Genomic DNA, 27,549 nt, shown 5'->3' with positions numbered 1-27,549 from the left:
TCGAAAGCGAAGAAAAATCTGATGGACTTCTTTCGAAAGGAGAACTCTGAACGACAGTGATCGAGGAGGAGTCGGATCAAAAGTCGAGTTGATTTGAGTGGGATGAAGGGAGGGGGGTTTTTCGGTGGTTCCGAACGATCGAAGTTTTCCGGTGTGGAGAGGGAAAAGAGATGTCGGGTATGTGATGAAAGGGCGATCAATCAAGAATACAGAGGTGATTCAAACCGAGCACAAATTCAACAGTTGACAGAAGTTCCCAAATCACGACAGTGGAGCGGGTTTGGCCTTGGAAGGGTGAAGAGAGGAGAATCTTGCGCAGGGAGAGAAGCGGGAAGTCCCAACGTGTTTGCGGTGTTTGTTTCCTTTCCAATCGGGAGTATAAATAGTATTCCTGTAGTATTCCCTGATGGGACTACTTCAACTATTTATTTAACCCAGAGTATCACTGGTACTCTTTCAAAGTTGAATTCCTTTTCAGTAAATATATATCTTGCCACTTTGATTGACTGAACAGTCTTTTCCCCTCAACTGGACGGCGTGGAGGGGCTGACTCTGGCGGCCGGTCTCGACCCTTCTCGACTGCATCGCGAAGAGGCCCCAACACGATGATTAGAGCACCGGGCTGCCGATACACTTTATATACTAGTGTTCTACTCAAGGTACTTTTAAAGAGAAGGCCCTCGACATCCGAAGAGATCCCTGGAGTGCACAGATGGTTGATCAGGGTCTCGCAATGATGCCCGATGAGACCGCGCGTCACGCTACAAGAAACAGGATCTTGTACTAACCTGATGGACCCACGCAGAGAAGACAGCCACAGAGAAGCTGAATCCAAAGGCATCACCTACTACGAGGTACGAGCTACAGAAAAGATGGATTTGACAGTAGATGAATATTATCTTCTTAGAGACAGGGACAAACACGCCTGCCTGCGAATAGAAAAGAAACAAAAGGGGAATAGAACTATCAATCCGCCAGCGCCAAGAACAAATAAACGACAAACAACCACAACAGAACCAGAACCAGAAACAGAAAAAGGTACAATACATGCGCTCTCTAACGAGATAAATCAAAAGTCTTCAACAGTGCCCTCCAGCAGATGGATGAAGAAAATCCGCAAGGTGAAAGACAATTTTTTGAGTTCAACGAAGAACAGACGCAAGGGACTCGAAAACGAGACCAAAGCACACAAATACAAGACGCAACCCAAAAAAATGAGGAGACTATAACAAAAAAAGGCCGTAAATGATCATACATCCAACCCACCATATCTCATAAGTCATTGAAACGCCATTAACAATGCAAGGTGGTCGAGTAGTACAATAGACATACTCGCCATGAATAGAATTATGCCGAAAATAGAATGCGCCGGGAGGATTTCTTCGAGAGTCGGTCACACGGAGTGGGGAGAGGTGTAAAAATATGTAAATATGGATGTCGAGGAGAAAGATGGACAGGTCTCCTTAGGAGTATTCGAGAGACGGTCATTAACCGCCTAGTGCGTGGCCGCCGCTTAATATAGCGTGGCTAGTCGTTCGAACGATGGATGCTGCTGGGATTGGTGAGTGATCCAACCCATTCGGTGTGAGGTGTCCTGACAGGTTTTTCTGGGATTTATCCCATGGATGATCTCCCAAGACAGTAATCCAATTTTGCCCTACTTCTTGCCTTAGAGCTTCCAATTGTTGGCGACAGAGCGCCTCGTCCAATGCCCAGTCCTTTCCGGAGCCCGGTTGTACCACGGCAGGTTGAACATGGGATGAAGTCGATGAGAGGGTAGTTTTGACAGGACTTTGGATACTCGAGGACCCTGACTGAGTCGTGCTGTCAATTTTCCACTGTTGGTCGTAAGGGAGATTTATCGGCGGGCTGATCGGAGAATACATCGGCTGTGTGGGTAGAACTGGGGGTAGTGACGGTCCTGAGCTACCTAAGCCATCTGTCGTGAATGGGTTTTGCGTCGAGACATCGGCAATCTTTCGCCTGTTGACTTTCTTCCGACGGCCAGTTCCCATCTCGTGGTCATTCCGCGGTGTGTATTTATTGTGGACTTCAACTTCGTCCTCTCTGGGTTTGGGGAGGGGGGTTCCTTGGATGACGTTCACGTTGGTGGGTTTATGCACCACAGTCGATGAATCTGGAACGTTGGAGCGAACCACTGGAGCCCCCTCGGGCTCGGCAACTCGGTCAGCCAGCTGCTTCCTCTCGGTGTAGCCAGGACCTCGCCCATCAACGATGATATCTTCCGAATAACCCGGAGTACGACGGAAAAGGTTCATGATCACGACTCTGTAGCCAGAATGGGTTTTGGTGAAAGGATTGCCAGACACCCAAATCTCCCGTATCTCAGGGAGGCTTGTCAGGCGAGCCAATTCGGTTGGATCCATGAGATTGTTGTCACGGAGATCCAATCTCTCAAGAGACAGTAGGCGTTCAATACCGGCCAAAGAACGTAGTCGATTCCCACGGAGGTTGAGGGCGGTTATAGCGGGCAGAGGGTTACGCGACAGAGAATGCAGGGATTCAATCATGCAGTGAGAGAGATTCAAAGCCCGAAGAGCCATCAAAGATGCTAGGCTATCTGGAATCTCCGTCAAGAGATTGGAGGAAAGGTCGAGGGAGTTCAAAGTATTGGCGACAGGTGCAAGGCTGGCAGCAGATATCGAAGTCAGTGCATTGTCTGGCAGACCAAGATGGCGCAAGAAACGCCATTTGGATGAAGGCAGAACCCCTGGAAGAATAGTGGAAGAGCTTCCAGTTCGATAGCCAGCCGAGGTATCGCTCGAGTTCGAGCTCCCCGAACCCGTTCGTCGAATTCGTGCTGACTGGCCTCGGGCGTGACGGTGATGACTCTGCTTGGTGGCAGGACGACTTGGAGAGACGCTATCGGCTCTTGCGCGAACCTTCCCACCCTCCGAGGCACCTCGAATCATAGGCGCAGATCTCGGGCTGGTGCTGCTAGCCAGGGCCGTTTCAGCAATAGGCGAACCGGGGGCAGACAGGGATGTATGGTCCGGGGCACGGACAGGCTGGGTGTTGTTATTATTTACCCATCCAAGTGGCGGCGATTGCTGGGACTTGGCCGAGCGTCGTCGTCTCTTATCAATGTCATCCAGCACGATCCGGGTCAACAGGTCTGCCGGGTCATCCAAATGAGCCCGTTTAATGGAAAGGGTCCTTAGCTGCTCAGACAACCGGTCCCAACCATAGAAAGAACGGTAATCTATGTCAATGATCTCTAGAGCACTCAGGTTTTTGAAGGAATGGAGAGGTACAGCAGTATCGAAGGGGAATTCTTCATAACCACGGATCAGACAGGCGCGATGGTCTGGTGCCAGGCGTAGACAGGGTATTTTGGTAAATGCAGAATAAAGATACTTTAAGTCGGCTTCTAGAGCAACTTTGGCCCTCTCTGTTTTGGAGGATGAATCCTTGGATCCTAGACCAAACGAAGACCAGAGACCACTCATGCCAGACATGACACTACGAACACTGGAAACGGAATGGATCGAGGCACCATCACCTTTGGAACGTTGAGGCTTATTCAGAAAGGACACATAGGACTGAGAGACCTCGGTATGGATATTCTCGAGCCGGACATTCATGGGACCCACTGCGATTGACAGATCCTCAAACTGCGATAACAGGTAGAAGAGGTGATGCGGCGTGAGTGTCAACTTGGCGGGTTTTATACTCTGGGAGGTAAATTTCAACGTCCCGAATGACAGAGCGGAAGCCAAGGTTAGAGAGGTAGAGGAGAAGGAGGAGCCGTTCGAGCTCACAGAGCTGGCGGGCGATTGTGAAGTCGTAACATTTTTGGACTGGCGTCGGAGCTGCAGAGCATTTGCGAGCGCCTTTTCATGAGTACGAACGAAGCTGGCGAGGTTCTATAATAATATTCAAAATCACATAGATCAGCCGAAAGAACATGGACAGAGGGACATTCCTCCGAAGAAAAAAAATAGAGAGAGAGGACTGGCGATCACTGAGCTCGAAAGTGGGGGCAAAGACTCACTTTGATGAAGAGTTGTCCATCTTCAGTGTTCAACTTCTCCATGATTGGAGGAGTCCAGCAAGGCTAGATTCAGCCGGATGAACTCTGAAGAGGATAACTCAGTAGATACAACCAGAGAGAGGCGACATTTTTGCTGGCACGACCACGAAAAGAAAAAAAAGGAGTGTGTCGCCTAGGCGATGTGAGGAGTTAGCGCGTCCTGCGGGCATTGAGCAGCATGGTTCAGGGGAAATTAATTACCTCGTGCGAAAAGGAGTGTCTCGACTTGGACTTGAACTTTTGGATCCTCGGGCTAGCACCAAGGAATCAAAAAAAAAAGGGAGGGGAAAATTGGAGGGGAAGAAGAAATGTGGTTAAAAGAGGAAGAGAGGAGGGGGAAAAGGGAAAAGGCGTGAAGGATTTGGTGGCACGGGGTAACCGCTAAATAAGAAGAGAAGCCAGAGAGATAAGACAATCCAATACGCAAAATTACCTTAAGAGATCGATCAGGTTATACAGTAATTATATTAGTTCGTATTATTAGGGATTTCTTGAATTATAGTTATGTTCTAATTTATCTCTCCATTCTTCTAGCAATTCTTGTTATTGTTATTCTTATTGTTTACCCTACTATGTACATTATCGTGGTCTGATCCCATCTGGCTTCATTTCTTTTCTGTCTCTCCCTCACGTCAAGTACTTGTCTCATCTTGAACTGCTGTTCTTGACGTGCGACATTTGATTCCTTTTTTTCATTTCATTTCATTTTTTTTTTTTTACTTCTTATTGCCGGTCAAGATGCAGGAGACCCCAGTGGGTGGCAAGCCTATGGAAAGGCTACCATGAAGGGATTCGAGGATTTAGTTCGCTGCTCGGCCGCGTCTATCAAAACTCGGTTGGATCGACCGGCCCCTCCTATTTAGGAGATACGCCTTGTGGTGTTAGGAATGTCCGTGGTGGTTTGATTTGATCCTGCTGCATGGCTTGGTGTGGATTGGTCCCAGCATTCTAAGTCGATCCCCTCGAGCAAGGATGTACACGCTCTCTTGTCTATCACGCCTCCTAGTGGGTCTCCGAAGTCTCCCCTCCTTTGATCGACATGAAAAAAAAGTTGTGATACTGTATGTACACTCAGTAGATAGCATGTACATACTTAAGATCTCGATATTAATCTACATCACCACCAGGACGGAGGAGTGCTGCACGGCAAATCCCACAGTGGCGGTCCTGATCGTCCTAAATCTCGCCTACAGGAAAGTGAAAAAAAAAAAGAAAGAAAGAAAAGAAAACAAAAGAAACAAAAAAAGCAGCCACACCAAAAGGCGATGCAGACTAAATGCAGACTAGGTGCAGACCCGGGTGGGAATGCCGATGTTTAGTCCAATTGCCCCGTGCTCTCTTCCTGGCCCGCTTTTCCTCCTCTTTTTTTTTTTGTTCTTTTTTAGTGTCGAAAAAGTCCCACTGTGGACTCTCCGTGTTCCCGTTGTGCGCTCTCTGTGTCTGTCCGAGTCTTGGTGGTCATCTGCAGTGTACGCTCTTTCAAAGGCTGTGTGCAGCTGGTCAAGTCCCATCTCATGTATGCAATTGGCCGAGAAGGCTTCTTATCCGCAAGACGAATATCAGCACCGGAAATGATACTTCGCAACCATGGGTCATCCGCGAGAGAATGAGAAGTACCAGTAGCAAAAAGCGCGGGCCGTTTGGCGCTTTCGGAGGGTCCTTTATGAACTATCGACCGACGAATCACAACTCCATATCACTCTGCTCATTACGCTATCTGGCGCCATTCGGGTCAGCTCGCACTGACATCTGACATTCTCCGGTGGAGCCTACGATGTGCGACTTTTTTTTAGGGAAATTTATTTTTTTCTTTTATGGAGGGGCACGTTCTTTTACAGAACGATATTGATAGTACATACTATGATGCTGGTGGAGCTTAAAGAGAATATCTATCTTGACTGATGACATCCAATGTCTCCAAAGATGGAGTACTAATCATCGGACAAGACAGAAAGAGGGGGGGCATCGAGCCACGATGACTTCCATTTTACACCGCTCACCCACATTCCGGGCCGAAGAAACCAACCCTGGGACTTGACCGAGCCATGGTACAACGCAATCCGCTTAGTTTCATCTAGATATGAAGATGGCTGCGACTCAATTGACAGGTCGCACCCGAGGTCGCTTAAAACAGTCTTTTATACGGAATACTGTTTCAGGACCAGCCTGCATCCATGGATGTTAACAAGGTTTATAATTTCTACATTGAAATGCATACTAGCACAGAGTTCAATTACTCTTAATGTACATATGTACCTCATTCAAAAGTAGGGACATAAAATCAGACAGAGTTAATGTAACCCGTAATTCGCCTCTACAACCACACCCCCTGAGGTCGATCTTTAACGCGGGGTATGAGAAACAATTCCATGGCTATTCGCATTCCTGAGATCATGGCGTCGCTTCTTTGGACGCTCGGGTCAACTTCATATACTAGCCCATGGCCTTCCAGAGGCTGCATTTGCAAGGAGTTCGCATGCAGCATCCTTGCATCTCCGTTTGCTATGTATGTACCATGTAGGTACTCCGTACTATGTACACAATGTATCGTCTCGAAGCATGAGAGGTTTTGAGAAACAACAGAGCGAATTACTACTACCCCGCCCAATTGAGGAATGTTCAGCACATGGAACATTGCGACAGTAGCCAAAGGGGTGAATCACTGAAGCATATGATATACGATCATCCACTTCCAGTGTTGATCGCCCCGCCCCCTTCCTGAGGTATACCGTAGTATGTCCTATGCCACGGAGAAGGCGAATAGGCAGTCTTCGGGCATTGGCTGATTCCCCACACCTGGGCGATCCATCCAGCACGAGCATACGAAAATTGATATCGCGGGCGTCATGCTGATTGGTAGTGCCCTGGTCATTTGCAGCATGCGCCAAGACAAGTGTGGCTCGCTGAGCCTTTGCATGTCTCGAGATGAATGAAACTTCACTTTATTGGCAAACAACGGGGGAAATATGTATGTACGTACAGTAGATACAAGCGAGAAAGAAAAGAAAAGAAAGCGAACGCCATAGAGTCACCCTTCATGATCATTGAAGTGAATGACTACATATGTATTCCCTGACTGGTTCGCACATCATAACTAACAAATTGGATTCAAGTTGTCCTTGTAATTCTTCATCCCTAGTTATATCATATACATCACAGGAATTAGAGGCGGTTACCGCGCAAACGATTCATCCAAGTAATATCTCGTTCTGCATTTTCATGACTCCATTGCTGCATCAGATCTCATTGTTCCCTTTTTTGTCGCTGGTCTATATCTAACTACTAGTACAGCTGAAGGGCTGAAGTATCGGAAGAAGCGAAATACAACGCCCCGATAATGTTTGCTTCTGCTCATCCTCCAAGGCTTCAGGTGAGATCGGCATGATCAACATCAAGGGACGCAGATGACTGGGAAAAGACCCTAATTAGCAACCAATCTTACATAGTAGAAGGCCCACTCAATGCGGGCGAACATCACCTCAAACGGGATCAGGTGATTTCCATGTAACTGTGTATTTGAAAATAAAAATTCCCCTCACGCAACCAATAGAGCCATTCTAAGTGCTCCGTTGGCCCTCAATTCTCTTCATAGGGGCTACGATGCATCCCGCTAGTGCTGGAAATACCTCGGATCCGCTACACATCCGATATCATGTCCGGGTCGCATGCGGCTAAATCGACAGATTTAACTCGAAGAATCAGCCCATAGGACGGTTCCCTGCCCCTCCATTTCGGCTTCTCATCTCAACCCTTCTCTTGGGTCTGCCAATCAGCGAGGTCAATGGATCTCCCCATTGAGATCTGAACGGACTAGCATCTAGCGGTGAGCGATATCACTATGCCATACATTGCGCCGGAGGATTTTGGAGGGGTATCTGCAGCCTGCAAGTTATGGACTGATGCGCGCGTTATTAAGGAGATCCGGGGAGTATACAGCACCCAATGAACTACTTCCTTTGCACAAGCCAGAGCGCGGAGTCTGTAGCATGGCGATGCGGGTTGATTTGTTCAAATTGTGTGAGTCGTCAAGACGGGCTTTCTACTGCGTCTCGAGGAAGTGGAGTCACCAATCTCGTTGCACGATATTGGTCGTTAGTTTGATTTCAATTGCTTTAGTGTAACGTCGCGTGGTGGGATGGCATGGCACAATCTCAGGGAATCGGAGTAGACAACTACCGTTATTCTCCTTTCTGAATAATTCAATGGTCCCGATCGATCGGCATGTTAAAACCAAGATTGTATGTTCCCGTCTTTGAGGCGGTCTAGTAGCTTGAAAGTTAAATCTGGATTGTTCCCACAATCGCAAACATTTCGAACCACGGTTGACTCAATTCGATAGCGTTGCTTTTTATTTTTGATCTGCGGGGCAAACGGTCACTAGCCACAGAAACCACTCATGTCATTAGCCACACCCCACTGCGGAGTGGCTGGTGGGGCCCACGTGACGCTGACGTCGTGTTCGAAGCTTCCCCAACCGGATTGTCTGATACAATGGCCCTTGCTTTGTACACCATGCATCTATGGTAGATATGACCTCCGAAGAGAAGAAAAGGATAGTCGACCCCAACGACCCGGCTGGATTGCCTGATTACGATGAAGATTTCATCGACCCGGATGACCTACGCCGTTTCGAGCAGGCCCTCAATGCCCCCGAAGCTTCGCCATTGGTAGCCCTCAACGACTGGCGCCCGATCAATCAACGGGTACGCAAGACCCGGGGTCGCCGAAAGAATCCGAAACGAAGCAAAGATGAGACTAGAGAAGGTGTCCTCTATACCGTCCTCAAATGGCCATTCCTTTTTACCGTCTTCGCTTGGATAACGGTGCTGAGCTTTGGCTACGTTCTGGTGCGAGTATACATCTTCCTCTACGAACAATGGGTCACCTGGAGAGGTAAAAGGCAGCGACTGAGAAGGGACCTATCGATGCAAAAGAACTATGCAGACTGGCTGAAATCGGCCCAAGCGCTGGATGCTCATCTCGGTAATGAGAAATGGAGACAGACCGATGAGTATGCTTACTATGATCATCTCACTGTCAATAAGGTGGTGGCTCAGCTGAAAAGGGCACGAAAGGATGTGGAGTGGGAAGCGGCAAATGGTCGGACCAATGCTAGCGATGTTCCTGCAGTGGAAGAGCTACGTTCGCTGTTGGAGGCTTGCGTGAAGAATAACTTTGCTGGGGTGGAAAATCCTCGAATCTATAGTGAGGCTTACTCTGGAACGAAGGAACTGGTCCAAGAATATATCGATGAGGTGCATGCGTGCGTTCAGCTGGTATTGAACAGCAAGCAGATTGACAAAGAGGCCAAGTATCAGCATTTCAAGCACCTTGACACTAATTTTGGACGAACGGCATTGTGTCTATCGGGCGGAGCGACTTTTGCATACTATCACTTCGGGGTGGTTAAAGCGCTACTTGATAACGATGTGCTGCCAGAAATCATCACTGGCACATCAGGCGGAGCGTTAGTTGCTGGTCTAGTGGCAACTCGAACCGATGACGAGCTGAAACAACTTCTTGTGCCGGCACTTGCTCATCGAATTCGTGCATGTCATGAAGGCTTTACAACGTGGATTCATCGTTGGTGGAAGACAGGCGCTCGGTTCGATACACTAGATTGGGCTAAACAGTGCAGCTGGTTCTGTAGAGGTTCGACGACTTTTCGAGAAGCCTATGAAAGGACCGGTCGAATACTGAATGTCTCCTGTGTGCCCTCGGACCCTCACTCACCTACCATTCTGGCAAATTATCTGACGTGCCCCGACTGCGTCATTTGGAGTGCCGTGCTCGCCTCAGCCGCCGTGCCCGGCATCCTCAATCCGGTTGTTCTGATGACCAAAAAGCGGGATGGCACTCTCGCTCCATACTCTTTCGGGCATAAATGGAAGGACGGAAGTCTACGGACCGATATTCCTATCAAAGCATTGAACCTACATTTCAATGTAAATTTCACGATCGTATCTCAGGTCAGAAGTTCTCCAACCTCCACAATTCACATTTTCATCAGCCACTAACACGATTTTAGGTCAACCCGCATGTCAACTTGTTCTTTTTTAGTTCCAGAGGAACCGTGGGGCGACCGGTCACGCATCGCAAGGGACGTGGCTGGCGTGGCGGGTTTCTTGGCACCGCTATCGAGCAATACATCAAGCTCGATCTTAACAAATGGCTTCGAGTCTTGCGCCATCTGGAGCTGCTACCTAGACCATTGGGACAAGACTGGAGTGAGATTTGGCTACAAAAGTTCAGTGGCACCATCACGATCTGGCCTAAGAGTATCCCTTCAGACTTCTACCACATCCTGTCTGATCCAACACCCGAGCGGCTTGCGCGCATGATTCATGTCGGTCAGCAAAGCGCTTTCCCGAAAATTCAATTCATCAAAAATCGACTGAATATAGAAATGGCCATCATGCGAGGTCTTCAGCAATGTTCCCCTATTGGTGGCCGGTCATTATCTCCGATTCTTTCACGTCGGCGCCATTACCCAGAGAACGAGCCCTCTGATGCCTTGCTCGATCGACTCGATGATAATCTCCCCGAAAGAAACAGTGATTCTGGATACAAGTCCGAGTCACATTATCTAGATTTCTCTGATGGTCTGTCGCATTCCACTGCGTCATCACGTCCTCAGACCCCAAGCTCCAGGAGGGGTAGCCTAATGGAGGAGATGCGGCGCCAGTCGGCTGTCTTCTTTGATGATTACGGTGATGAAGATGTCGTAGTCACCTGAGCTTATTGGTTTCTTTTTGTGGCGGCTTAAGCGCGTATCTCTGGGAGGCGACTTTCCTGTGGTCCCAAGAAAATTGTTCCCCTTTTCAGCAAGCTGCAGCCCTGTCTTTCGTCATGTAACTCCCCGTTCAAACGTGATATCTGATATGACAGGCGGCTCCTGCTGATCTTCGTCTGTGCTGCGGATATCTTCGGGCCTGGTTGCCCTCACACTCACCACTCATTTTTACCCTGGGGCCACGCCCCCGCTTTTTCGAAAGCACAGTCGCATGCCAAGGAGTTTTGATTTTGAGCCTGATTACATGTTATCACATATTACATTTGAGTTTTTGCGTTTTCCCTCATTGGGACATTTTTTATGATCATTATGGTCTTGCTGTTGGATTTTGCTTGGTGGATATCATTTCTGTTTTTCTCTTAATTACTGTATAACACCAGTCTGGTATCTCGCTATACAGTTTTTGCATACGAATATAATAGATCTTCTAGCTTTATTCAAGATTCATATAGAAGAGCCTCGATGATATGTATATATATATATATATATATATATTATATGATATAATACGCAGTTATAAGAGCGTGACGTAGTGCACTGCAGAGCGGGGGTCCCACGATGCTACTTGTAGGATGACATCAGCCTTGGCCAGCACTATCAGATCTATTATTACTAGTGCTGCACCCTAATGCGATGTGAGATGGTGTCACCTACTATAACATTCATTTAGTCTTGCATGCATAATAATATAGAAATGTCACATTTAGTTTGAATGACGTTTTGTACCATTGGGTGTACTGTAGTTTGGCGCGGCCAATACATGTACACATTCATCCAAGCGTACGACGAGAATGATAGTGCTAGTAAATGGCTCAGAAAAAAAACCCTATCTGATACTGTCAGATAGGGTGCCTTTTTTGGAAATTATTAGCAGCAATCAGACATACTGGTACATTGTACAGGGCGATGAGAGTACTCGATGAGAGACCTGAGGGCTCTCAGTGTTGACACTGAGTGATACTACACATAGTCTTACAACTCCCTTCACGAACCCTAGGCTTTCAATCGAAACAAAGAGACAGCTCTCCTGTATTTGATAGATATCTTTCGGAATAGTGGGAAATAATTTGTGTCCATTAAATGCTTAATCTAAGAGTGACATGGAAGCTGCAGACCGTCCATTTGTCAATGTAGCAATGGCAACAACAAGAAACTGATTCTTAGGCACCTTGCCCATTTCTGGGAATCTTTCACTCCTTTTTGGCCGAGAAATCTTTGCCTCCCATCGCCACGTATTGTCCCTGAGGTATTTCACTGGATACTCTTGTCCATTCACATATATCTGAATAGAAGAAGCTTCAACCTCCGGATCAGTCGATATGACTGTGCCTTCCATCGATGCATAGCGACATATTTCCTGTTCCGATTCATCCATCGGAATCCAACTTATCATGCTGGTTTCAAGAATCGGCTTGGCTTTGATCGAGCCCGTTCTGGGAGTCGTAGGCAAGGTGATATAATCTGTTTGCAGCGAAGGTGTTAATGGGGGAGGGGTTCGCGCTTGACTTGCCGCTTCGTACGCATATGCATAGCGGAGGAGGTCGTTGTCGTGGTAAGCCTTTGATGCAAATGTGATTCCCACAGGCATGCGTTTAGCTTTCATCGTTCCCATTGGGATGGTAATGCAAGGGATACCGCAATGCTTGAGGGCCCTTCCGCCATTTGAATATTTGACACCTTCTTGCAGCGCATGTATCAGCGGTTCCATCTCCTCGTCACAGTTGGCGTATGCAACATCTCCATTGGTAGGGAAGGCGAGCAGGTCGAAGCCATGGGTATCCATCCAATGATCCAATTCCCTTCTCCGCATATTTTCCAATGATTGTAGGGCTTCCTTTGTACCAGGAAACGAATCAACGCCGATTTCTCGGCCTTTGACGAAGTCGATCATGTCGGAGTATCGAACTTGATTTTGTGCTTCTGTAAATCTGATCGGGTCATCCATCGGCGCTATTTGCGGATGAAATTTATTGGCATCAGCTGCAGCGAGATTCGGACACTTCTCATCTTTGTTCTGCCGTAGGAAATTATCCCAGGCTGTGGCAATCATTTGGCAACGCTCGATGCCGGTCCATTCCTTTGGCATCCCGGCCACGTTGCAGCTTTGCCCGGGAAAATTCTTTTTAGTATATTCTTCCAAGAGAGGGAAGTCGGTTTCAATAACGATCGCCCCGAGAGATTCCAGGGTCGCACGAGTTCTCTCCCAAAGGTCTTGCACGGTCTCCGTACACACATGAAATGGCTTTGCAGATGGAATTCCAATGAAGCATCTAGGAACAGCAATCCGCTTTCCAGAAAGAGAATAAGGGTCCGCTAAGCAGTGAAAGCTAACGGGGCGAACATCTGAGGTCTTAGGAATCGGAACGTACTGTTGATTGCGCCAAAAATCAACTCCCTCTATAGCCTTATCATCGTCTGCCACAATGATATCAAGAACAGTGAACAAGTCCTCCATCGTTCGGGTATGAGGAACGACAACGTCACAGGTCGGATAAAGAGGCCATTGGCCGCGATTCGGTATCATACCTCGGGACGGCGAGTATCCAAGTAAAGCATTATTAGATGCTGGTGCGCGCCCAGAAGAAACAGTCTCTCCAGCAAGCCCAAAGGCAGCAAAACTTGCCGTTGTTGCCGTGCCGCAACCATTTGAAGATCCAGATGCATAGGCGGTAGTTGAACAGGCCAGGTTATAAGGACTCTCCGCTCTGCCATAGAGTCCTCGCTGTCCACCACCATCAGCCATTGCCGGCATATTGGTTTTGCCAATAACTATGGCCCCAGCTTCACGAAGTAATGAAACTGTTGCCGCGTCATCCGATGCCACCAAGTCGCGGAAAGCTGGAGATCCAGCCGCTACGGTCATCCCTTTGACCTTGAAACTGTCCTTCACTGTGAATGGAATACCTTCCAGGGGTCTTGGTGGCAGACCACTTGAGCGGTAGTCATCTGACTTTTGAGCTTCCTCGAATACATGGGGATTCAGAACGCAGACTGAGTTCAGCGAGGGTCCTCGAGTATCATATTGTCCGATTCGGTGCAAGTAAAGGGCAACAAGATGTACGCTTGTGATTGCACGCACTTCCAAGGCATGAAGCAACTCTTTGATTGTGGACTCGGTGATATTGATTGAATTGGATGACTTGTTAGAATCGTGTATTGGGACAGGCATTATCATTTTGCTATCGCGCTATGATTGTACTGGAATGATTGTGGAAAGATGAGAAAAGAACTGGGGTCGACATGCAATTGTTTGTGATGCTAATGGAAGTAATATAACAGTACCTAAATTGATGTATGTTGATCTTTATATCCCAGTTCCTCGTACTTGTTTATTTCTTGTTCCACTGATCAAGGTGGTGAATGCTACTCTGATAATTTGATATTCGGAGTTGTATACTTCGACGTTCTCATCCTGTCTTCTGATTGGCTCACAACATTCCCGGCTCGACTTCCCCTCCATTTCGGCTCGTCTTTCTTTTTCAGCTTGCAGTGTCACCCGAACATCGAAGTAAACATCCCAGTTGATATTTCTGATTAACACGATAATCAAGCTTCGGGTCTCTCTTAGCTCTCCGAGTGCTAAGGCCTTTCCCTTGTCTTGAACTGATTTACTATTGCTAGTAGATTCACGCCATATATTCGCCATTACTTGTACTCCAATAGTGAATTTCGATCGTTGAGCTGCGAACTTAGGCTAGACATGCCAAGTTGTTGTTCTGTTGCGTGTCCGGATCATTACAAGTATTTTCCTGTCTTTGGATTCTTAATTTTCAAGCATCTGGTGTAAGATATCTATCTGGGTGAGACTTAGTATATATACCTAACATTATATCAGGATAGCCCAGATTCCCATTTCACGCATAGTACTTCGACTATCGGCCGGACCTTTCTCTTGCAGCTGCCAGCACTTTTGAATTATCTTCCAGACGGTTGCAATATTCCCAATCCTCCCGGATTCCCGAACCATGCCCAACATTAAGTTTTCGAAAAATGAGCGGGCGTGTGACTGGGCCATGCAACCTATAACACATAGTGCCCATACAGACCCTGTGAGAGAATACGTCCACGGCTTGTTTTGAAGCGCAATCATACTCCGCGCAACTGCACTTTGGATCTCTGGGAGTGCAGGCAAGGGTCCGGACACGGTACTATGTAGCAGCACCAACGCAGCAAGAGCGAAAAGGCGAGTCACCCAATTCGACATTGGCTCAACTTCTGTATGTTCCTAGATATTATTTAGTCAGTCTAAAGAAATCAAAGTTATAACGCAGAGAGAGAAAAAAAATATGCTCTTACACTTCGTGCCAGATCGAGGTTTCGGATACCACTTTCCAAATGTCTTTCTATCTCTTGTCCCCTGTTGGCGAGCTCACAGATACTTAATGCCCCATCCTTTATTTGTGTTTCTTTCCAGATAGCAAAGTTTGCAATGTCTCCAATATCTGCCATGACCCAATTTTGGCAACCCATGAGGTCTGCTGTGTTCAACCCTGGGATTTGGAGCCAGCGATGGTAAGGAAGTTGGGGTGCACGGCCTGTTGGGAGACAAGCAAAAAGATCGAACCATATTACAGTCACTAAGAGGAATTCCAACCCATCTTTAACGCCGCCTTTTATAAGTTGAAGGTTCTCAATCAAGGGACTTGGGTGATTGCTGTGATCATGCAGCGTGGGATTGAAGATCGATTCAGCCGATAATAGATTCATCACAGACGTAGCGGCGTCAAGATGCACGAGCCAATCATGTTCTGCACCACTAAATACCTAAACCTATATGTCAGTTCTTGAGTACAAGGGTGAGGGTATCTCCATGCCTTACTTCGAAACTGATCAACATGAAGCTGCACGTCAAAAACTCCGCCAACTCAGCATGATCTTCTCGTAACCTATCCCCTTTCTCGCTCATCATATCACACAGCTCTCCTAGTGCTCTTGAATGATGATCGAGTGTTCTATGCTTTCGTTGGAATTCTTCTTCTGTTCCAACCATTGCACTTTGTAGAAGAGATGAAAGACTCAATGCGGCGTGGTAGAGAGGTCCCCGTTTGATAAGGAGCGAGAAGAGCCAGCCTCGATTTCCTAACCTCGAATGTGAATCAAAGTAAGGAAATTGCCATGGAAAAACTCGATCCAGATAGTGCATCAATAACCATGCTTCTTGGGGATCAATATTAGCGTTACTCTCCAGAGGCGTCGGGCTGGCTTCGACATTATTCTCAACAGGTTCATCCTGGGGGTGGCTATTGACAGTATCCTCTGATTCAAGAATCTGCTCGGGTTCAGCAGCTTCATGAGGTGGTAGAGACGAGTATGATGGACTGCGAGGTGTAATTACAGTGGCAGACAGCTCGTCTCGTGCTGATGCTGGTGTTTCGGATAATGCTCGAGATAAGTCACTCGCCCTTCTCCGAGCTCGACCTTGAATTTTCTTGACACGACGGAAATTCTCCTTTATTGCTGCCTTGATACGAGCCTTCTCTTTCTGCTCCTCGGATCCACCATCCATCCAGGCTGGCTTAGGCCCATAACCATGACAGTGAACATGTCGATCAGTGCATTCTTTGCACATTGGCGCCTCCAGATCACATCTCCGATGCCTCACACGGCATGTCCAGCATCCCGGTGATACTAAAGGCATCATTGATCGCTCGTACGACTGATTTGAAGGAAAGTCAGGTTCTCCAGAGGGGGCGGCGGCTTCTTAGAGCAGTCAAGGTGGGAGTTCGAATTAGGAAGCTCGAAGCGCTCAGCTGAGGTAAGCATTTAGGAACTACACCGGAAATTTGAAGCAGAATTATGTATTCCTGATACAATATTCAAATGCTCTTGTCAACTAGTTATAAGCTATTTACGACATATAAATAATCATCAGTGAGTATTATACATCTCTATGTACGCGAACCCTATACACTCCATTCATCTAGGTCACTTGCAAGCTTGATTGGCATCAGTTTAACCTATTTGCTTTAGCCAGCATTGCATGAAAAGGGACGATTGATTGACCCGGTATGAAATTTCGAGATCTGTCATAATTAGCTTGTATATGCGGTATCAGTAAACTTATAAGCAGGACTCACCACTTCTGTCACACTTGCGTACATCCCACATCCGAGCACAGTTACTCCAACGATGAAGACAATCAGATTCAAGATCCCGTGTCGGATGTTCTGCTTATCAGACCAGGACCCTTCTTTTAGAAGAAAAAACCATAAGATAGGAGGTAAATAGAACGAGAATCCAGAGACGAGCAAACAGCCGCAAATTGATAGTAGCTCAGAAAAGAAGGGGATGGCTTCGGCGATGATCCAGGCGAGAATATTGATAAATGCAACAACCGTCAACCAGGTAACCCAACCCTTGGGGGTATTGACGTAACGAACGATGGAATCCTGGTAGATTCGTCCATGAATGAAACGACAAGCAACAGTTGCATTGATAGAGCCAGAGATAAAAATGACCGGCAATGCCACACCGAACGCAATCTTAGCCAAAAGAGGCCCAGCAGACAGAAGTGCTGGCGATTGGACATCCTGACCAACGAAGACATAGATAAGTGCACCTGTAATTGTGTAAATCGTCATTTGTGTCGTTGCCAATGTTGTTATAGATTTCGTGAAATCCTCTGGGGTGTGCATTTCATCCATAAATGATGGCTGGGCGGATGAGAAGGCATAGGCGAAAGCGATATTCGAAATGGCAACAAAAGCCTCACTGAATGTCAAATTTTCTTTTGGCCACGCCGACCATGAAGATGAAGAGCTTATAGACTCATGGCTTTGAATTCCTGTCGCAATGATGCTGATTCCAATCGCCAATATAATGGACGCAAAATCTATGTAGCCGAGAATAGATATTTCTGCGAATGAGGGAGGAACGGCGAAGGCAAAAAGTATGATAGCCGAGACAACGCTGAAGACAAGGGCACAAACATTACTCCCAGTAATGGTAGCAAGTGCAAGTTTCCCGGTCAAACAATGTGATCCCACAGTCAAAGTCATGAGGGCCACAAAGCCAACAGCAAAGATCTTGTCGCCAATACCACCCAGCAAGAGACGGCCAAAGTCAACGTAATGAGGTAAATGCGGGTATTTTAATTTCACAAGACCGACGATGTAGCTGGCATAAATCGCAATGACACCCATTCCAATTGTCAAGATGATCCCAGCAACCATTCCCATCGTTGCAAAGGCAGAGGGGAGACTCAGGCTACCCAACGCAATTGATTGAACAATGAGTACTATTGTGAGTCGTTTCCAACCGAGACGGTGGAAGTGCTGGTCACCTTGGATGGCTCTCTCATGGTCTTCCTGCAGAAGGACTTTTCCAATGGCTATGCCATCAGATTGGTCGGGCTCGATCATATTCAAGTCGTGCTTCTCTTTTCCCTCGTGGAAGCCGTTGTCACGAGTTGTTGTGATGTCTTGTGACATTTTCATCAATCATATAAAATGTGTATATATAGTACTCGATTTCGAGAAAGTATGGCCGGAGAAGAGATGATTTCGACTGGGACAATTCAAGTTGGCAAAAAAGAGTCATTTTGGCCCTGCCTTTTCAGCCGGGCCGGGTCCGTGGGGGTGCCTGGAGAAATTCCGCGGGGATTTTATCTCTCTCCGCATTTTTGACATTTATCTGGGGCTTTACGAAAGTCGTGGGTGGAGTCTTTGTCGTTTACCGAATCATTGGAGACCGAGCAAGATATCAGGCTGATAATCGTTGGCCTGATATCGAACATCAAGACAATCTCATTGGCTTCATGTTCAAGAAGGCTGGATATATTACCAAACATATACGGTCGATCTTTACAAGTATCCTGATGCTGATTCCATATCACACACGAGGATCATTATCTTTCTGATGGCACTTTGAAACTGGGAGGGAAAGTCGACGCGGGATCCACTCCGAGCTTCACTTCAACTTGGAGTTGATGCCAAGCCTCACTACGTTGAAACATTATCACCCCACCTCGGAAATAGTGGAATGGCTTTTGATAATGGTGTGTTTTGATGGAAATGCGACCTCCTCTTCTTCTTTCCTTGTACATTATCAAACATGTCGACCGATATTCTATTCTTCAACGGTCGAATCCTGACCAACGAATATGCCGGCCCTCACGACGAAGCGACCTTTGTCGATAGTATGCTAGTCCAAGGTGGTCGAATTATAGCCATTGGATCACGCAACGAAGTCAATTCCGCAAGCAATGGCGGGAGCTTTGAAGCTCGGGACCTACAACAAAAAGTCATCTTGCCTGGCTTCATTGACGGTCATATGCATCTTCTCCTCCTCGGACAATCTCTTCGCAAGCTTGACCTAAAGCATTGCAAGTCTTTGGAGGATATAAGATTGACAATCCGGGAATATGCTGCTGCAAACCCAGATGTGCCTACAATTCTCTGCAAGAATTGGTTCCATTCTATGACACCAAACGGTGTCACAGCATCAATGATAGATGATATTGATCTACGGCCAATATTCATTGATGCTAGTTCTCAGCACTCATGTTGGTGCAATACTGCAGCTCTAGAGAGACTTGGAGCTGCCGAACTGCCAGATCCTGCTGGAGGCAAGATTCACCGCGATGTCAATGGCAAGCCTTCCGGAGTACTCGATGAAGGAGCTATGATGTCTATTATCTGGCCGTATCAAGCAATGTCAAGTCCAAAGGAAGAGCGGATCCAAGCAATGCGGGCTGGAATTGAAGAGTACAATGCTGCAGGATACACTGGCATAGTGGAAATGGCCATGGATGAAGATGCCTGGGATGCGCTGGTCACTCTGAAAAAAAGAGAGCCCACTCTCCCCATGAGAATTGCTGCATATTGGTTGATCAAGCCAAGTGAGAGCCCTGAGGAGAACTCGAAGCAGGTTCAACGTGCAATCGAACTCTCCAAGGAGTACAAATTCACGACAAGTCCAGATCTTCGAATCGTCGGCATCAAAGTCATTTGTGACGGCATTATCGATGCCTGTACGGCATATTTATCCGAGCCATATGCACCCATTGACTCCCCTCCACCGATTTGGAAACCGGAGCATGTAGAGCTAGTCGTTAAAGAGGCCGATATCAATGGTATTCAAGTTGCCTTACATGCTATTGGCGATGGAGCGATCAAGATGGCGATCGATGCCATCGAGAAGCAAGCTACTCCAGGACGACGACATCGCATTGAGCATCTCGAGCTGGCATCACCTGAGGACGCGAGAAGACTCGGTGCACTAGGTCTAACAGCATCAATTCAACCGGTACATGCCGACCCTTCCATTCTAAAGGAATGGCCTCGTCTACTTGGAAATGACCGATGTCAGCGCGCCTTTGCTTATCGGGAATTTTCGGATGCTGGAGCCCTAATGGCTATTGGAAGTGATAGTCCGACATCTCCATGGGCGCCGATGGAGAACCTCTATGTTGCTACCACGCGAAAGTCATCGAGAGACCCTCAATACCCCAATGTAGTGAACAAGCATTTCCAACTGGGTTTATGCGAAGCAATGGTGGCGGCAACTGGAGGTGCTGCCAGAAGTGTTTTTTTAGAAGACCGAGTTGGCACCTTAGCCCTCGGGAAAATGGCAGATTTTGTGGTTGTGGACATGGACTGGGATGCCAATTCTCTTCTAAAGGCCTCAGTTAAAGAGACGTGGCATGAAGGAAGAAAAGTTTGGGGGTAAAGTGATGAAATCAGATAATCCAAATATCTCAAAATCCAACGGTTGGCCCGTCTTCATGCTGATGGTTCGAGACATAAAGTACTATCTGCTACCAGTGTAGACAAGCTTTGTAAACTGGTCCACTGGGTGTATACGAGGGCTGCAACCAGGTGTTCGAGTTTCGTTCATTATACTTATAAGCTAATGATTTTTTCTCATGGGCTTGAAGAGTCCTCAAGGTGAGCTGGCCTCAAACAATGAGCCATTGGTCGGTGACATCCTTTGCGGTCTTTGGATCTCCGCTGAGCACATGGATGCATTGCAAGGCGTAAGCAGCCTCGGAGGAAAAATTTTCAACAAACTGAGAGGGTCTCCGGACTGTATTCTGGAAGACTGCATCTGCTTCACCCATGATTATATCGTTGCCATCCTTGCCGCCTGAAAGATTATCGATCAGAATCTGGTTCTCCCGTATCTTCCCACCGATACTGAGAACCTTTTCGTACCCAGCGACGGCTAAGTGAAGCAGCCCTAGACTGTGCCATACTCGTGCAAAATTGAATTCCATTTCCTGTTTCTCCTGTAGAAGAGTCCCAGTTCTCTCACGAACTCGCCGGTACTCATCCATGAAGGAGAGTCCCTGCATTATGAGATAGTGCCGGTTATCAGCCTGCCGTTTCATCGAGTGATGAATGAAGCAAAGTCCAATAGATAGAAGCACGGCCGGGTTCTGGTCGTCAAGAGCATATGCGCGGAAGAGGTAATTCAAGGCCGGATAGAAGCTGTTGCCTGAATATAGGATATGGCCGTATAGGACCAGAAGGGCAACGTCTAGTTCCTCGGCTGGAATGGGTTCGCCAGCTTCATTTTTTGTAGACAATGTAGCACGCTCTTTCCAGATGGACTGACGGGGCTGGGGTTTTGCATTATTTTCAGGCAAGGTGAAGTCCATAGCCTTGATCTGACGGAGCATGAACTTCATGTTGGGGGAGGAGTGGAATAAAGATTTATGGGGATCGCCGGCAAGGTTACTCAGCATCGCGAATAAGCGATAAGTATCAGTCACAAACTGATATTCTTTTATAAACCAGCGGGCTTCGCCTGCAAGAGCTTCCTCGTCTTTGGCTCGAAGTGCACATGCTATGCTTCATTAGTTCTTGCTATGGCCAGAGATTGGACGAGATGCTACTCACTGAACCAACAAGTATGAATCAAACGGGATTTGACTTTTGAATGGAACCAGATACTGGCTGTCGCTGCTCCGTCCAAAGCGTCGTATGCCTCTTCCGGGTCGCCTTGCTCTGTTGTTAGAAGGGAATACTCAAGGAAGATGTCGAGCCAATCATCAAAAGGAATGCCATGGTAGTCTGTTGGGATCGTATCCGAGAGGCTCTCCTCTGCAATATCGTCGCCTATTGCATAAGTGTAAGTCAAAGCCTATTGGAAAGAAGCTTACGGACATACCCATTGCTTTTTGTAGACGTGCAGCTATTTCTTGTGCCTCGTCGAGCAAAGTACGTCCTTTGCCTTTGCCCTTTCGGTTTGTCTCGCCGGTATATCCTTGAAACTCCATTGTGCGCGCCATCGGATAGAAAATGCGATTGGTTCTGAAATCCCTTAAAAGAGCGTCCGCAATATCAAGCCAATCTTCAGTCGCATTTGGGTCGCCTTCTTTGACAAAGGGGTGTAATTCCTTCATTTTGTCATATAGGAACTTTATATCATCCGTCCGGGTACTTTGCCCTACTTGTGGGCGAGTCCGGTTGTTAGTTGGCCCGTCTCGAGTAGTGAGTGCGTCGGTTTCCGGGGATCCGATGGGCCGGGGAGGCTTTTGAAATTCAATAGCAAGCTGCTCAAGCCTGTTATCGTCGCGCTTGCTTCTCCGATTTCTACCTTCTTGTCGGCCAATCAACAAAGCTTCGTTGACATATTTCAAAGCTTCATCATTCATGCCAAACCCTTCATAAAGAGTCGCTAGTCTAACACGGCATTCCATATGCCTTGTGTCATTCTCGGCCACTGTGAGGTAGTAAGTTTCTGCATCTTCCAGCCTATCCAACTGTAGACAACATTTCGCAATCGCCATAAAGTAGGAAAGGTCGGCATATTCGGTAGTCTGCTGAATCGGGAAATAGAAACGGAAAGCTTCTTCAGGTAAGCCAGCGTCTTGCAAAGCATCTGCAACCTCCCGAAAAAGATCTCCATAGTCAAAAATGCGGGCGTTTTCAGAGGTATCATCAGGATTCAACCATTCAAAGTGATGCTAAAAAAAAGGTAAGTTTTGTATTCTATTCACTCTGGTTAGAGAATTATTGACATACTAGAGCTTCTGAGTGATGCTTCACGTCCATCTTCAAGCGGAAGAGACCCATCTTGATCCTCAATTCCAGGGGAAGGCCTAGTCCATAAGAATCCCATGGCCACTGGCCAGGTAAAAATCCACTAGTTTTGATTCGACGTGGGGAATCCTCGGGATCCCATTCTCGATCATCGTCTTCAAAGTTCTCCCACATATGGTCTTCGTCTTTACGACCTAATAACCATCTTGCGATGGTTTTAAGCTTTGCAAGTCCTTCTGCATGTCTGTTGACATAACCAAAGAGTTCAGCATAGATATTGACGTCAGACCATGAAAAGTCGCGAACTTTTTCGGGGTGTTCCCGATAGTACACTATACTCTCTGACCAGAGTTCAATTGCTCGCTCGACGTCATTGAGATCGATATAAATTTCGGCCAAGTGTCGAAGCGCTCTGGTACTGTAGGGCTTTTCTTTCAAAATTCGTTCGTATTCGCCAGCTGCTCTGCCATTATATCCAAGCTCCCGGTATATGGCTGCTCTCTGATATCGAATATTGAAATTTTGGGGATCGATTTCAATGACACGGCTATAGCAGTAAACAACGTCAGGGAGAGCACTTTGTCGATCAGTACCAGAACGGTCGAGGATAAGCCTGGCTACCTGAAGCCAGACTTTGCGGTCTTTTGGCCGAGTGTGAGCACCGTTCCACAGGGCGGCCAAAGCTTTGTCCTTATCGCCCTGGGCCAAGAAAATTTCAGATAGCAAGGAGTGGGCTGGGAACATCTCAGGGTTGACTTGGATGGCACGCATCACGAGATCAGTGGCACGGTCATAATCGCCATCGATAAAGGCAGAGGTAGCTTCTGAATGGAGAAATTTAAACTCTGGACTTGGTTCCAAGGGTTTGCGCGGACCTCTCTTGATGCCTTTACCACCACGAGCACCATATCGGCCTGAAAAACGTCCTCCGCCACGACGGCGACGTCTCCGCGCTGCGCCTGAGTCTTCAGAGTCATCATCCTCTGGATATTCATCAGAGCCCTCCGATTCACTATCTCGCTGGTCAGATAAAGAATAAAGAATCTGCCGTTAGATCAGAGCACGCTACCTTTCATTTTCATCGGTATTATATTCAGAGTCAGAGTCAGAGTCTGTGATGCCATCATATTGCTCCAAATCATCTAATTGTTCATCATCAAATTGCTCAGCTTGACCAGGAGCAGGCTCGTGGTGTTGTGATTCTGATCCTTGATATAGACGAGGATCGATCACCGTCGTAGGAAGCTCCTCGGGAATATGTCGTTGCTCTCCTTGCCATGGATACTGTAAAGACTCATCGATATCTGGATATATCGAATCCTCCGTGGGTGACATAGAACCCATCGGATAATCCGAGCTAGCCATAGCAGCAGATCCGCGGCTACGCCGGTTCGGCGATCAAAGAAAATACTGGCCGAGATAATCAATCAAAAGCTGAAAGAAATCACTGAGGCTTATTATATCGTCACGACTTTGCAATCAACTAAAGGAAACGTGCGTTGTGAACCAGACCGCTGGGACCATGGCCCAGACCGTATAGACGCGCGCGCGCACTGAGTCTCTTTCAGGCGTTTCAGATGCAGCAGCCCCGATTATTCATAGCAACGACTCCACCGAACAAGTTGATTGATCACAGCACCGAGGATAAGGACGAATCGCAGAACGTTGCGCAAAAAGGGCAAACTGTCAAGTTCGACGTCGAGGAATGCCTGGGGGAAGTTCTTCATTCCCGGAACCCGTGACTCTGAAACCCGAAAAGCCTCTCCGCCGCACTTCTTCCGTTCTTCTCCTCACCCCATCACCTTTCGATCTCTTCCCTCCTCCTTCTCCTATCCACTTTTTCTTTTCTTTGGGTTCTGGGCTTAGGCTTGCTGTGTTTGACACACTATTGCCTCCTAGTCCCTGACTTTCCTTCGTTCGGATCTAATATTCACGACCTCTCTCACCTGCTTTGCGTTTGGTGTCCCCCCCCCCCCTCCTCAAAAAATTCGAGGTGCAGCCACTGGACTGGTCTGTGCCCACAATCGTTGTCGCCTAGAAACTCGAGATTTGGGCTTCAAAAAGAAAAAAAGGACGTCTTTGCCAACTGTGGAAGACCCGGCTTGAATCCGTCAAGTTCTTTTTCTTATTCTATTTTGTTACGCAAACTCAGCAGGTGCTGCAGGTGTTTTGCAGTAATCTTTTACTCGACTGTATTTACTATTCATCTTTCCAGTCTGTGAAATATGGCAAGCCATATTATCGGTAACCGCAACAGCACTCCGGAGGCCGCTCCCAATTCCACTTTGCGTCCCCCGTCGTCTGCTCGCAATCTCGGTTCGCACCAGCTGCGAGCATCGGCCGACATGTCCGGATTCCCATCGCCACTGTCCTCACGTAGTATGCGTCCATCCTCGGAGGTTTTCTTCAACCAACAAAGCCAAGGTCAAAACTCCACGGAGGATGCGCTGGATCGGGCTGCTCAGCAGTGGCTCGCGGATATCGATCAGTATGAGACAACGTTAGAGGAGATGGCAGCTGCCACCCTCGACCAAGACTTCAAGGATGAACTCAGTGCCATCGAGCAATGGTTTCGAGTCCTAAGCGAGGCTGAACGTACTGCCGCTCTTTACGCTTTGTTGCAGCAAACTACTCAGGTGCAGATTCGCTTCTTCATCCAGGTCCTGCAACAGATGTCTCAGAGTCATCCCATGTCCGGACTCCTTTCCCTGCCAACTTTGGTGAAAAAGGTATGGAAAACTGATCGTCTATTCTGATGCTCATTAGGCGAATCAGGCGCTAACGTAAATTTGATGATTAGATGCTATGTCTAGCCGTTTGAGCGATGCCATGTCGAAACTCAACATGGATACATCACGGAGTTCCTTGGGCCGGCCCCCGCCATCCCCGGGCGCGAAACGCAACTCGGGACTTGATTCCTCTACGATTAATGCGATGTTCCCTGATGCCGCCGCCGCTATTGCGAAGAAAAAAGCCGAGTTCACCCAGCAAACCGGTAATGCCCCTCCTTCAAACCGCAACAGCGCGGTCTTTGGAGACCGTGGCTCGTTCGTTGCCCCCCACCATCTCCGCCCCCGACAACAATTCAGACAGTTTGGGTCAACCTCCCGCGTCTCCATGGGCTCAGCGTGGTGGCCTCTCGGATACGCAGCCTCCGATTGCCCGACCAAAGTCATCATCAGGCCATCAGCCTATGGGCCAGTTCAGCCAACCTTCTGTATCGTCTGGCATGCGTTCTCCTCTTCCGCAGACCGCCACTATCCCTGCTCCTGATATTGAACCTCCTCTCCTCTCGCCGTACAATGTCGGGAACCACAGTTGGGCATCGATGACAAACACCCCTATGACCGCAACATTCGGCCAGCAGAATCAGCAAAACCAGGGTTCGCAGGCGGACATGGTTGCCAATGCAACTGCGATGAAGCTGGCGGCTCTATCTACAGTAAACAACCGAATTGCCTTGGATGATGCTCGCAAGTATCGCCGTGCTCGCTCAAATGATGGCCAGGGCAAGAACTCGGCTGCCAACCCAGCAATCTCTCAAGGCCTGTCGAGCCCAGGTTTGCACGGCTCAATGGGCCAGCAGCTCCTTAATGCCCAACAGCTGGCTGCTTTGCAAGCCCAGCAACAAGCTGCCATGGCCGGTCGTCGCTCTCGCCCAACGTCCCCTGGAATCGCCATGCAGGGTGGTGGTCTGAACCCGATGAATTTCACTTCGCCACAGAACAACGGCTTCTTGGCCGCCTATGACCCTAACAACCCCCTTATGGGCAATGGACTGGGCTCGCTTGGTATCGGGCAGTTTGGCCTAGGTGGTGAAGGCTATCTATCTGATCATTCTGAAGTCACTCGTGGACGTTCGCCGCGTGGCCGGCGCGGAAGCTCCAAGCCCCCAGAGGACCCTACCGACCCCGCTCTACTGAAGGATATCCCCAGCTGGCTGCGATCCCTTCGACTGCATAAGTACACCGATAACCTGAAAGACCTGAAATGGACGGAGCTGGTCGAGCTGGATGACAAGGCTCTGGAAGACCGTGGTGTCAACGCGCTGGGTGCGCGTAATAAGATGTTGAAGGTAGGTACCCCGTCACCCTCTCTGCTTTGATTTATATCTAATTGTCGCTTTAATAGGTCTTCGATCAGGTTCGAGATGCCCGCGCGGACGGCAAGCTCGAAAATGTCTGAATTTGAGCAATGTATGCAACAAGCATAGCATGTTGTCGGACTCATGAAAGGTCTGCTTTCCAGTGATTTGCATGAATCTGGCATTTGCATATTTATCATGTGTGCTTTTCTTTTCTTCCCTTCGTCCTCTTCTTCTTTTCTATTTCTCTACATTTTTTTTTTCTTCTTCCCATTCTCATTTCTTTTTTCTTCATTCGTTTTGTGATCTTTGGTGGTTCACCCTAATACGATGGATGTGGAATTCGACATGTATCGAACGCAGTGATGTCAAGCAACGGATTCATGAGGGAAAACTTCGGACTACTGAACATTGAAAATAGCTGGGATAATCGTAGATATGTCATGATTTCGCACAGTGCCTATTTATTATTTCCAATGGTTCCCTAATGTAGCTTCGTGATTATAGCTGTACTGTACAATGCAGAGTAGCCACTGACTAGCATAGTTGGCCCGTGCGTCTCTACTAAACCGCGTTTGACTTCCGCCTCAACTCCCTCGTCCCGCAACCACGCAGTCTCGGATCGCTCACT

At 47.8% G+C, this 27,549-nt stretch overlaps 8 protein-coding genes across 8 annotated transcripts; 3 read left to right on the top strand and 5 right to left on the bottom strand.

Annotated features, from left to right (window-relative positions):
- Window positions 1-1,487: 1,487 nt before the first annotated feature.
- On the bottom strand, window positions 1,488-4,057 carry N7469_007806 (leucine-rich repeat domain-containing protein; the record flags this gene model as incomplete). Its single annotated transcript, XM_056646724.1, has 2 exons — window positions 1,488-3,887; window positions 4,016-4,057. 2 exons carry the CDS (start codon window positions 4,055-4,057, stop codon window positions 1,488-1,490), a joined length of 2,442 nt encoding a protein of 813 aa, XP_056498275.1.
- Window positions 4,058-8,583: 4,526 nt separating this feature from the next.
- N7469_007805 (patatin-like phospholipase domain-containing protein) lies at window positions 8,584-10,790 on the top strand (the record flags this gene model as incomplete). Its single annotated transcript, XM_056646723.1, has 2 exons — window positions 8,584-10,023; window positions 10,083-10,790. 2 exons carry the CDS (start codon window positions 8,584-8,586, stop codon window positions 10,788-10,790), a joined length of 2,148 nt encoding a protein of 715 aa, XP_056498274.1.
- A 1,141-nt stretch (window positions 10,791-11,931) lies between these two features.
- N7469_007804 (amidase family protein) lies at window positions 11,932-14,016 on the bottom strand (the record flags this gene model as incomplete). Its single annotated transcript, XM_056646722.1, has 1 exon — window positions 11,932-14,016. The coding sequence occupies one exon, from the start codon at window positions 14,014-14,016 to the stop codon at window positions 11,932-11,934; it is 2,085 nt and encodes a 694-aa protein (XP_056498273.1).
- Window positions 14,017-15,624: 1,608 nt separating this feature from the next.
- On the bottom strand, window positions 15,625-16,485 carry N7469_007803 (Zn(II)2Cys6 transcription factor domain-containing protein; the record flags this gene model as incomplete). The annotated part of the gene is made up of 1 exon (XM_056646721.1): window positions 15,625-16,485. The coding sequence occupies one exon, from the start codon at window positions 16,483-16,485 to the stop codon at window positions 15,625-15,627; it is 861 nt and encodes a 286-aa protein (XP_056498272.1).
- A 394-nt stretch (window positions 16,486-16,879) lies between these two features.
- Window positions 16,880-18,277, bottom strand: N7469_007802 (uncharacterized protein; the record flags this gene model as incomplete). The annotated part of the gene is made up of 1 exon (XM_056646720.1): window positions 16,880-18,277. The coding sequence occupies one exon, from the start codon at window positions 18,275-18,277 to the stop codon at window positions 16,880-16,882; it is 1,398 nt and encodes a 465-aa protein (XP_056498271.1).
- A 622-nt stretch (window positions 18,278-18,899) lies between these two features.
- On the top strand, window positions 18,900-20,516 carry N7469_007801 (amidohydrolase; the record flags this gene model as incomplete). The annotated part of the gene is made up of 1 exon (XM_056646719.1): window positions 18,900-20,516. One exon carries the CDS (start codon window positions 18,900-18,902, stop codon window positions 20,514-20,516), a length of 1,617 nt encoding a protein of 538 aa, XP_056498270.1.
- A 229-nt stretch (window positions 20,517-20,745) lies between these two features.
- On the bottom strand, window positions 20,746-24,199 carry N7469_007800 (tetratricopeptide repeat protein; the record flags this gene model as incomplete). Its single annotated transcript, XM_056646718.1, has 5 exons — window positions 20,746-21,635; window positions 21,689-21,907; window positions 21,960-22,758; window positions 22,817-23,846; window positions 23,904-24,199. The coding sequence occupies 5 exons, from the start codon at window positions 24,197-24,199 to the stop codon at window positions 20,746-20,748; spliced, it is 3,234 nt and encodes a 1,077-aa protein (XP_056498269.1).
- An 860-nt stretch (window positions 24,200-25,059) lies between these two features.
- On the top strand, window positions 25,060-27,019 carry N7469_007799 (RNA-binding protein VTS1; the record flags this gene model as incomplete). Its single annotated transcript, XM_056646717.1, has 4 exons — window positions 25,060-25,579; window positions 25,635-25,881; window positions 25,928-26,909; window positions 26,966-27,019. 4 exons carry the CDS (start codon window positions 25,060-25,062, stop codon window positions 27,017-27,019), a joined length of 1,803 nt encoding a protein of 600 aa, XP_056498268.1.
- Window positions 27,020-27,549: the final 530 nt, after the last annotated feature.

This window comes from Penicillium citrinum (genome assembly GCF_028827155.1).
Source record: "Penicillium citrinum strain IBT 23319 chromosome Unknown utg000007l:1.0-2040159.0:1.0-2041076.0, whole genome shotgun sequence".
NCBI classification, from domain to species: Eukaryota; Fungi; Ascomycota; class Eurotiomycetes; order Eurotiales; family Aspergillaceae; genus Penicillium; species Penicillium citrinum.
Note: the sequence above shows the minus strand (reverse complement) of the source record. Positions and strands in the feature narration are given on the sequence as shown.